This window comes from Oreochromis aureus, linkage group 6 (genome assembly GCF_013358895.1).
Source record: "Oreochromis aureus strain Israel breed Guangdong linkage group 6, ZZ_aureus, whole genome shotgun sequence".
Classification (NCBI taxonomy): domain Eukaryota; kingdom Metazoa; phylum Chordata; class Actinopteri; order Cichliformes; family Cichlidae; genus Oreochromis; species Oreochromis aureus.
In genome coordinates, this window is record NC_052947.1 from 13,692,129 (window position 1) to 13,704,302 (window position 12,174).

At 40.3% G+C, this 12,174-nt stretch overlaps 1 protein-coding gene across 1 annotated transcript in view; it reads right to left on the reverse strand.

Moving 5' to 3' along the window:
• Positions 1-12,174, reverse strand: part of LOC116312365 (protein sidekick-1) — a 262,760-nt gene that overhangs the window by 28,827 nt on the left and 221,759 nt on the right. The window contains exons 25-29 of the mRNA XM_031729765.2: positions 11,056-11,296; positions 10,633-10,748; positions 7,860-8,046; positions 5,069-5,167; positions 1,432-1,626 (exon numbers count right to left, since the gene is read on the reverse strand). Of these exons, the coding sequence (XP_031585625.2) occupies positions 1,432-1,626; positions 5,069-5,167; positions 7,860-8,046; positions 10,633-10,748; positions 11,056-11,296 (838 nt within the window). The remainder of the gene's footprint in view (positions 1-1,431; positions 1,627-5,068; positions 5,168-7,859; positions 8,047-10,632; positions 10,749-11,055; positions 11,297-12,174) is intronic.

Below are 12,174 nucleotides of genomic sequence, written 5' to 3' on the forward strand. Positions count from 1 at the left end.
GTAACAATGAATTCGCCATGTCCAACCACAAACTGCTTAGGGCCAAACTTTCCGCTTTCTTTTCTTTTGTCTGAACTCCCTTTCTGAGGAGCAAACATGAACCGCAATGAATTACACCTTTAATAGCAAGTGATGCTGCAGAGATCACAAAATGTGAAAATTCCACACTGCTCCTGCATAACGATTACTGTAAGAAATCTGACAACATAATTATACTGGTAAAATCATTATGGTTGTCCTCTATAATAGAGCTTTCTCACAGCAAACATTTAGAAAATTGCAGTTAAAATTAATAACATTAATCAAGCTGCTTGTGCTTACAACGTTTCCCTGTTTATTCTGGTTTATTTAAGACATTTTATTCCCTTATGCATCACTACAGGTCAATATGAACTGTATTAGAGATTATTACTTTGCTGTGCTATGAATTCCAAATTAGATGCATGATGTATGTATGGAGAGTCTGCAAGACAGAAGCTATTTTAACTGAAAAGCTTACACCCCTTTACTCTTGCTGAAAGTGTCCATATATTACTTCACAGAGGAATGATTTTGCAAAGAAGCAAAATGAACAAAGTTGTTATACGGCTCCATTAGTTCTTCTTCAGAATCAGATCACACTGTTCGTGGTGCCAGAGAACACCGAGTGGAGATCTTCACCGCTTACTGTAATTTCGACTTCGTTCTCAAGCTACAAGCCGCACCATCGGTGACCCCATCAGTCGCATAGTGTTTGCTCGAACACAGCAAAAGATGTGTCCCTGTAGGTCCTTTTCACAGCAGTCATTTTGACTCAGCATAGAGAATAGCAGAGGCACTCGGGAGCTAATAGCATTCATGATGACTCTGTTCCATTAAAGAGTAAGCCCATCACTGAGCCTGTCTGCCAAGCCCTGAAACTGTCACACACGGGGAATGGTGCCATCATTAAAGAGTATCCTAAGACCAACCTCAACAGCTCTGGATAAAAGTTTCAAACTAGCTGCACCAGCCTTCCCGCTGGGTGCAGCTGGTTTAAGTGTTAAATCACCGAGGGTCAGAAGAGACCAGATTTTCGATGGGGTCTTAAGTTTCTCCGTGTTTTTTTCCACACAAACTCAGTTCTCCCATTCTTACCCAGCAGAAGCAGTTTTGTAAGGTGTCATGGAGACAGATCAGCTATCATTACTGATACTGATGACACCTGTAGCTGCTCTGACATCTCGGAGTATTTGGACTAAAAGAGGCCTGTCGGAAGTCTGCTTTAAAGTCATGAACTACATTTCTGGGAGCAGTGTCAGACACAGGCGATTAAGTCCACAGTGGAGACGGACAGTTTTTGCGTCTGCAAGTGATAAATGTGAGCCAGCAGGTTAGGCTCCTACTATGTCTTAAACAGGAGTGGTTAAAATTAGAGCAGTGAGATCCTGAATATGCGTGAGTCTCCTTTACCTCTGCGTTCAGTGGTAACAACCACAGCTTCCTGTTCTGCACCCCAGCCCACGGCAGTGCGAGCAATGAGTCGGAAAACGTAGCTCTGCTCAGAGGAAAGTCCTGTGACGGTGAACTGCCGAGCATTGGACCCCACCTCCACTGTAGTCCAGCGCTGAGGGTCCCTGCTGTCGAGGCGGTAGGAGATCTGGTAGCCTAGTGAGGGGCAGAAGGAAAGACAGAAGGAGGAGGAAGCTATTTGAAATCTGTGTGAAATTCTTGCGTGTGATTGTGTTCACAGAGCCCACAGGAATCAAAGAGAGCACAATATGAGGCAAAAAACCCCCCTGCAAACATAGCTGCACAAAGCCATATCACGCAGCTTCATTTCCACAATAAAACATACAAACAAATATGTTTTTCTTCAGGTCATGAAACTACATTTGAACTCTGTTGGGATTTGATATGTGCAGCTTCTTTCCTTCATACTTACTATTTTCCAAAGACAAAGCCAGGATTTCAGAGCAGAACTCCAGTACACACTCACACATGCTCACGTTCCCCTACACTCACAGTGTATAAACATATAACCTCTCTGTGTGTACCCTTGGCTGTGACCCATGGTGTACACGGCTCGAGTCTGTTTCTCTGTCTTATGTGCAGTAGGCCATGTAATAACACTAACATCCTTCAACACATGCACGCACGCTCAAACCACTGATCCCTGTCCAAGCTTTCCACAGGCCACTGGCCACTCACAAAGGCTCTTATTATGAAGATTGTATTGTACAGCAAATACACACTAGAAACACACAAGTGTGTGGATGTGATTAGTTCACAGTAAGACTGTCAGGATAATAATCTGCTCAGAGGCACCTAATCTGGTTGTGCGGGTGATAATCTCATCAGATAGTCTGATTATATGTTAATGTGAATGCTGCATGTGGGAGATTACTGAATAACAGCTAGATCACAAATCCTCCTGCATCGAAACAATTGGGTCATAGCACAGCATTATGTTGTGTACCATCATTAAGCCATTGCTGCTGTCACATACTGGAGGCTAAATCTCTGTTACATTAAGTGATTGCATCATGTTAGAGAAAGCCCTTAGTCCTTTTTTCCATAAGATATAAAATGTACGATGCACTATATTTCATTATGGTTTGCATGAGCAGACTAGCAGACTGTGCATCTAATGTATACCCAATTTTTTTCTTTTGCCTTTGGGGTTTTGAAAAGACTGGAGAGACAGACACTGATGGTATAACACAAGCAGACTGTTCTGAAGAGCAGAGCCACAAATGGAGAAAGTGTCACCAGAAGGACACCAGTAAGAGCTGAGAGAGGTTAATTTGAAAAGTGATTTAGAAATGCTAAAGGGGATACATACATATTAAACAAATAAATAATCAGTATGAAGTGAATGATTGACCTTTTGTCTGTAATAGAGTGAATCGATTGCGTGCGGATTGTTTCTGAATTAGCGTAATTCAGTATGTACTCCAGAATCAGTGTAATGTACATTCCACTGGGTTTTTTAATTTTGTGACTTTATGACCTCACACTCATTTTAGAAAGGGTGATCAACAGTCGACAGCCGAGATAAAGGTGTCTATCAAGTCTATGCTGGAAGCGTCCAGATGACTATTAGTGTTCAGATATTATTGTTCCCTATGTTATTTCTGCCAGAGCATCAAACACCCTTCTGAACAGTTTTATTATTCATCTCTGACCAATTATACATCTGATTCATTTTGCAAAGGCCACCAAAAGAAGGAAATGCAATTGTTAGCATCTACAAGAGAAAATCACTTGATAAAAAGACTATAAAGGACTATGATGCTCTATGGTCCTTGTTGGGGAAACATCAGAACACATAGTTGTTTACATTATCGTAAGATATGTGGTCTATGATGTCCGGTCTCACCTCAGCCAGGGGTTAGAGCGACTGGATCACAATGCATCACGGTAGACGTTCACACTTTGGTTCAGTGTTGTTCACTGACTGACTAAAAGATCAAGACATGTTTAAACACGGTCAGCGTCTGAAAGCTGAACAAAGAGAGTAACTAATGAGTTAAAATGAGGGTTTTGCAGATGGTCGCAGTTAATCTGTTGTTTAGCACTGCATTCATACTTCTTTACATTATGTTTCATGAACCTTAAAGAAGTGCTAAATGGCAAGATTATGGATGCATTAATTGAAGTTAGAGGGAATATTGATGCCTTGATTTGTTTTACTAATTAACTCCTGCGTTTTTATTGCTACTGTTCTAATTTGTGATATTCTCTTAATGTTTTCTTTCTCGTGCAAAGAAAATAATCATCCATCCATCGCTGATTAAATTGCCGCACTAATAAAGAGCTGGTAAGGCTTTTGCTTTTGGATTTGTGTGTTTAAAGGAACATTTCACACTAACTAATCTACAAGCCAGCACAGTTAATATAAGAGATTTTTAAAATTCAGACTGAATTTGGGCAGCAGGTAGTGATGCAATAGATGCAATGATGAGCATTTTAGAGGAAATCTTTAAATGTGTGCCTTTGTAAACTTTACAAAGAGACACAGTGAAATGCAAACCAATGGGAGAATACTTTTTAGTATGCATTTGAGTACTCAGCATATAAGTATTTGCAGTATAATACGCACACATTTGAGTAAAATGTGTCCTCTATTTTATTACTTCGGTGTGTATGTGTGGCTGTATTATATTCATAGAGGGGTGAAAGAACAAAAATGCCTCACTGCACTGTGCCAAATTAGATTGTGCACCTTCTGTAGTCTTGTTTCTCCTCTGTCCACCTTCTGTGTCAGTCCCCCATGGGTGGAGAACCCAAGGAGAAATGAGGCAGTCATGAGTACTAAAGAAACCAGTACTCTACAGCCCTTTGTATCTGCATAAACACACACAACACATGCTCAGCAAGGACACAGTAGGGCTGTATGTTTGTGTGTGTGTCTGTGTGATCGAGAGAGTAAGATTTGCCCTCCCACTCATCCTTCTGCTACAGAGTGGTGTCGCACTAAATGTCCTCCCGCTAACAATACAGTCACACATCACTCAAACTGTCCTGTTCAACTCGCTCTCCCACTGAGAGGACAAATACCACTCCTCACCCAGTCACTGCATACACACACACACACACACCTGTCCCTCCTCTCACCTCTATACATCTACTGTCTGCTGTCTCTCCCCTTCTGTTCTCTCTCTTTCCAGCTCAGCAGCTCACACATTTCTCTCACCTCTCCTCCTCTCCTGGAGTGTTTTTCCGATTCACACCGCACTGTGTTCTTGGCAATCTCAAAAACAGGTGATAATGCATGAATCTGCACATTTATTTATAAATATATATAGATGGCCATATTTATTAGGAAAGGTGCCTTAAGCACCTACAGCTGCCTTTTTCAGGTACAGACACATATACAGAGACAGCAGGAATCTTTTCCATTTTACAGTTTGTACTTGTCACAGTAGATGTGTCTTTGTGTGTGTGTGCGTGTGTGTGTGTGTGTGTGTGTGTGTGTGCGTGTGTGTGTGTGCGTGTGTGGCTGAAACTGCAAAATCATTTGCTACAAGCATGAAAAATGGATTATGATTTAAATTTTGCTTTCAAATATCTGCTCACTTGTATATGTGGGCGTTTGTTTTTATACCTAATATGATGCCGTTGGGGGATGCAGGTGGCTGCCAAACCACCCTAACGGATGACAATCGAACTTCTGGAAACACCATCCTGACAGGGGGCCCTGGGACTGGAGAGAAAAATAGAGAAAGGAGTTGGCAGCAGAATTAAAAGATATTAATACACAATTTAACAGAAAAGCAGCAGCAGCAGCAACAGCAAGAAAAAGAGGCTCAAAAGAAGTGCTTCAGTTCGGTAATGAGAAAAAGAGTATCTCAGCATCTGGCTCTTATACTGTAATATGTTAGCATTATAGCACACAGATGTACGTGCATATGCTCTCCACATATACATGCCAAAACACACACACACAGACACACGCGCACACACAAATATATACATTGAGTGAGTTTCTTACACATCTTTAAGAGGTACTTGTAAAAGACACAAAATAGAAAATGTAATTTCTTTCAGCCTCACTCGGGCTGTCGTTGTTCCTGATAAAAGCACATGTTCCACACCAGCAAATACATGTCAACGTATGTCTGTGTGCGTATGTGTGCTTGTGGGTACAGTAGGTGTATGCGTAGGTTCATTATACATCGCCGGGAATTGACTTCCTCATTCTTGTTTCATCCTGAAATGAGAAAAACTTTTCAAACGTGACACCGTTTGATAGAGGAGAGTAAGTGTGTCTGTGAGGGTTTCATTCTGTGTGTGTGTGAGCAAATGTGAGTTTCTGTGCGTGTGTGTGAGTGCCCAAGTGTACTTTATGATTCAGAAAAGAACAGGCCAGGTTACTGCCATCCTGAAAAGTCTGCCGTGGTTACCAGGTTGATGCAGAGGCGTGGAACACATGAACACAAATACCCACGGCTGGGTGATTAATGAAATCATTGATTATGTTCTTTCATGCTTCTCTAAAACGCCTCACTCACTGTTTAGTTCAGCTGCAGCAAAGATGACACAAAGAGGGCCTTTTGTGATCAATCAATCTGTATGTAGGAGGTAAAAGTTATAACAAAGTATCTGTAGATGAATCTGCATAAGAATCAGAATGATCTCCTTTGTCTCAAGATCACAGCAACTCTTTTATAATGCTCACTTCTCCTTTCTTTCCATGTAGATCCCTTGAAGGCCTGGGTTTGTATTTGCCACTGTCTCTTCCCACACAGCTTACATGATGGCAACAGATGACTTGATGAACTTGATCTTGTATGATCTTGTAAATTCATAGCTCTGGGTTTAAGGCAAATTCACAGACTTGCCTAAACCCCAAACAAATAAAACCGTGCCCCCTACCAACTTATTTATTTATTTAATAAACAAACAACTTTCAAAGTTTAATAAATCTTTGTTTTGTTTTTCTAAAGTCAACGACAGATCATGTTTAATATTCACCAAATATTGAAGAAAACAACTTTAATTATGATTTTTGCCAGATTCAAACAGCCCAAAATATCCACATACTACAGCTACAGAGGCAGGTGCACTTTCTTCTTTTTTTATGCAGGTGGTGTGCCACAGGGATGCGTATTAGGACTACTGCTCTTCTTCATACAGCTAGGTCAATAAGTATTTGGACAATGACACTTTTTTTTAAATTCTGCTTCTGCATACAACAGTCTCTTTCAGGACTTTGGTATCCCTGAGTTGGCCAGAGCATTCCTTCCTTTTAAGATTTTACCAGATTCTAAATTTGGTAGATTTATTTTGTTTTTTCAGCCTAATGATGGCTTTCCTCGCTTCTCTACTCAATCAACATCTGATTTGGATTTCATACTGAGAGCTCCACTGAGTATCTACCAAAAGTAAATTCAACAATTAGAATTCACTCCAGATAGTTTATCTGTAATCTTTTCATGAAATAACAAGAAAACGGTGATTAAAATGTCAACCAGCCTCTTAAAATGTGTATAAAAACAGCAGTAAACAGTTCCTAAACTGTTAATACAATACTTTTGTTAAATCCCTTGAGCTGAAACTGAAAGTCTGCACTTCAAGTACATGTTGATTTTTTGTTTCCTACTCCACTATGGTACTGTACAAAGTCAAATGTTAAAAAAAAATACAAAAATTGTGTGCTCTTATGGACAGTACTGCAGTCTGCCTTTGATGTTGCCCAGTCTTGTTCAACTCCTCTTAAGCTGTGTTAAACACAGACAAATCCAACCTAATGGTATTTTCAAATTGCAAAGAGTTGCCGTCTAAACTATTCAAAGGGCTGAAACTGAAATGTTCAGAACACATATGTATTTAGGCAATATCACAGATCAGATCTCATCATATAAAATTCACACTGATAGGTCCATCTAACAAGTACAAATCTCTCACCCTCCAGGTGTGGAAACCCTTGACTTCTGCTACTTTTTTACTTTTACTGGACGGTGATCGGCTCTTTATGAATGCACCTGATCAGCATCTAGAAAAAGTATACTACTCTCTTTGTAGGTTTATGGATGGATGAATCTGTATGGCCACAGACTTCATAATGGCAGATTTTTCCTCTTATCTGTGTATATTGCAGACAGAACTGGTTACAATGCAGGAAGTCAATTTTAAAGGACTGAGAAAACAGTGCTCTTGGTCGAGGGGACTTCTTTTGAAGTTGCAGTGACATTCGCTTTAAACTGAACCTTTTTGTTCCTGATGCATATGGATCTGGGTCTTATTTATATCTGTGTGATTACTTGTGATTGTCTGTAAGTGATAAATCCCACTTGGACACATCACTCTTGAATTAGTACTTACAAGATAGAAGATATGAAAACACATATTAAAAAGCTGGTGATTAGACAGGGTAAGAGAAAACTGGGTCCTACCATCTTCTTTGGTTCTTAGCAGTATGCGGTTGCTGGGTGGGCCGTCACCCATACGTGTGTATGCCAGCACCTGCAGCACGTACACTGTGTATTTTTGGAGGGCCCCGAGGAGCAGTGACACACTCCCCTCTCCTTCTGCCACCTGAACACTGGGGGGACCTTCTGAGTCTTTCTTGCTGTATAAAACCTGCACAGGGCGACCAAAACAAATATATCTCACATAAAAAAAGAAAAAAAAAAACATACACAGAAACGAACAAACACATCTAGCAGTCTGTTTCAATTTTGTTCAGACAGCGGCGTGTGTCTGTAGCCTAAACACTCCTATCTTAGATGTACATCAGGCTACTGCAATAATTATCTGAATAACAATAACAATAAAATGCTATTTTTTTTATATACAGCACAGAATGCAACACTGTTTAAAGAAATTAAGTAATAAATTCCAAACTATAATCAGTTAAGGCTACAAAAACAGAACATAAAAAAGCAAATTAAAAAAACAAACAAAACAACAACTGATGTGCATCTCCGTGTAGGGTCACAGCGAGGCAAAGCTGCGTTTCCAGTGTTTAAATGTGCAGGATAAAGCATCATTATGCTTAATCAGTGTTCACGTCTCAGTCTATTGCAGGTGATTCTTTACTGAGGTGTTCCCGTTTATGAATTTGGACATCTGATATATTTGACTTTTCATACTCTGTGATCAAAAGGTTTTTACACTACCTGCTTTGCACTGAGCAAACATCCTGGAGATTATTTTAAGGACCCCAAATCTGTATTTTCTAAGTTATTAAGGTGACACAATATTAGTGTTCCATCCATTATCTGCTTTGCAGCACATAACTGGGTCAAAAACACATGAAGTTATTCTCGGTTATAAAAAAAATATTTGTTTTTCATGCAGGCATACAAAGTGTATTTGTTTTTCAGCTGCTGCTTTAGTGTGCTTGCAAGTATTTCTAACACTAGAGTGGTGTGCGTGGAACTGACTCACAATACAGTGTCAGTGCTAATCATAGCCAAGTCAACGATGGAGCGTGCGAGCCTGAGCGACGATGTGACTCAGCGATGTGTTTTTGACAGCCACGGAGGACAACGGCACAGAAAAACAGGCTTCATCACCTCAAACAACAAAAAACGATCCTAAAATTAAAATTACATTAGTGCCAGCCACTAAGAAAACAAAACGGTGCATGCTGTACTTTTACAGTTTCCAATTTAAAAAAAATATGTCAGGAGCTGCTCGCTCTTTTTTTGTTCTTCGTTTTTTGCCTCTTTTTTTTTTTTTAATATTCATGAACGTGAACATCAATACCGCACACTTAAAACCATTTGAGGGAAAATGTCACCTTAAACCCAAGTGTCTAAAAACAGAAATAGTCTTAAGGAGTGCACAGCAGGAAGCAGCAGCAACTATTCAGCATCTACTAGCGCATGGAAGGTGTTAAAAAGCTGCTGCTGGCAGCCACTTCCCATCTATTAACATGTTAGGCATGCAGCTCAGTGTGATCCTCAGGAGGGCACAAGAAAACACACAGATGTGGAGTGTGATGTGCTTTGGGCATGGTGGATGACCTGGATTCCACACAGTGTTTTTCCTTTTTTTAATAGATGGCACCGGTTTATATCACACAGTCACAGCCTATTTTCCTTTGCAGATTTATGTATTTATAACACAACCATGTCCATGGGTTTGAGGATAAATTCTCTCCCTTTTAAATCTTTGTTCTGCTGTCTTGTGTTTGGGTGGAGATTAAGAGGTGAACTCACTGCTGCTTCTATATTAGCACAAATATTTTTTCTTTTTTTTTTTCTTTTGATGAATGTTTGAGAGGCAACTTAAAAATGCAGACAATTGCTGTGTGTTTTCCTTTTTATTTAAAAGCCAAAGCAAGTGGAGTACATAAATCACTCCAGGGTGAGCTTTGGAGTCCAAAAAAAACCCTACCCCAAAAAACAGGTGCACCCACACAGGTGTGACTGCCAGTGCCAAAAGTGATGAGAAAATGAGTGCACCTTGCACTTCACTATCAACACTGTTCTTCCAGCTCTTTCGCTGAAACCTGCAGCTTATGTCAAGTATGTCTTCGATGGGGCTCACAATGAGACAGACATGTCTGCTTTTTTTTTTTTGGAAACACGAGAAAAGGGAAAGCTTTAATTTGGCAGATGTGGATAGACTGCGGGCTATGTTGCTTTAGTGGGTGGAAAGTCTGGACTTGAATACTCATGCAGAGTCTGTAAAGCACAGTCAATCCACGAATATGCACACAAACATCCCATTTTCTTGCCTAGACTGCATTTTATGTACTAAATTACAAATAAAGTAATTGCAAAACCAGCAGCCTTTGTGGATTATTGTTCGTTTTTGTGAATGAATAATCCAGCTATTGTTTCTACTACAACATCACACAAACTGCTGTTTTATGAAAGCGCATTAATCACTAAAGCCTCTCTCACATGCGTGCGTACGATTACACGCAAATGGCCTCCAAACACACTTACTGCAGCGGGGTGCTTTTAAAAGCATTAAAGTAGGAAGAACAAACTGGAGCAATTACAGGATGTTGCATCATGTTTAGCTTATATCAGATTGTGAGTGTGAGTGATATATATATATATATATATATATATATATATATATATATATATATATATATATATATATATATGTGTGTGTGTGTGTGTGTGTGTGATTGCTGCAGGAAGCGATAATGGACTAAAGAGGTCAAGTAGGGATGCCAGGATACAACTTGCGGGTTTTATTCACCTTATATCCCAGAATGACTCCATTCTTCTGTGACTGAGGGAGAGCAGACCACATGAGCAGGATCTTGCTGGAACTCACTGCCTCAGCAGTCACATTCACTGGAGATCCAGATGGAACTAGCGAGCACACAGAGAAACACACACACACACCGCTCAGTGTTACTTCACTCTCTGAACCAATCTTCGATTTTATCTCAATCATCTCCTCCTCCCTCTCCCCATCAATCTTAATCTCGCTGAAACAGAGGGAGAGTGTAGAGGGCACAGAGAGGTGGCAGGATGAGAGGAGACACGGGGAGGTAATGGGAGCACTTTATTCCTCATCCATCTGCCTTCTTATACCCAGCAAATACAATATCTTACAGACATCTCTGCTGGACACTTGCAAAGATGAAAGATGGATCAATGAGGTCTATGTTCATACCAGATTCAGCGGTCTGTGCTGCGACTGTTTGACTCCATGGTCCTGGACCTATAGAGTTGAAGGCTTGTATCTGAACCTGGTACTGGGTAAAGGGATTTAGACCTTCTAATGTGGCCTCACTGGTGCCCCCAGTACCCTTCACATCCTCATTCCTGTTCTCCCCCTGACCGTCTGTCCTGGACACCCGCAGACGGTAGCCCACAGTCTCTGGACTGCTGTTGTACTCGGATTCTGAAAGAGGCTGGAAGGAAACAAACAGCGAGAGGAAGAGAGGCGCAGATTAGAGGGAAATACTTGTATTTATTGTTCCTGTCATGTTGCCAAGGTCATGTTGCATTCCTCCATACTTGTGCATGGAAGTACACACGAATGCAAGAAAGCTCTTTTCACAACACTTTTCCCGAGCAAATTTATTTTTTTTTCATCTGATTTTGCTCTTTTTTCCCATATTGACTCAAAAAATGCAGGTGAGCATGCCACAGCCCTGAACTGTAGAAGCATCACAATAATTTGTGCAACAATTTGTGAAGTGAGCATCAATCTACTTGAGGGCAGTTAATTAATTTCGGCAGCAATTAATTGAGGGGAGAAAGACTAAAAAAAATAATGGTTAACATGCTGATACAACAAAAAAGGAAACGTGAGAAAGTTTTCAAAGGACTTTGCAGTGCTGGAAAAAAAATGTACGTCCTTACTGCTTCAATAGGAATTGAGACAGTAAGTATTGTATTTGATCATCAGCAAGTGTGAGCACCTCTATAAAAGAAGGTGGTTTGGCAGTTTGCTGGGCTGGAGTATTCAGTTGTTCATAACATACTACAAAATACTAAATAAAAAAACAATGGTTACATCTCATGGCAGTACAAATAGAAAAAGACTGAACAGGTATCTCTTGGTTGGAAGGGTTCCAGGAGAAAGACTCTCTACAATGAACATCCAAATTCATTCATGTTCATGTTCAGCCAAATGAACATAGCAGCACAGGTTAGGATTGAAAAGTTCAGCATGTGAACAAATCACAAAACTTCTGGAACGATGTCCTTTGGACAGACAACTTTAAAGTGAAGATGTATGGCCATAATGCAGAGCGCCATGTGTGGAGAACACAACACATCAGCA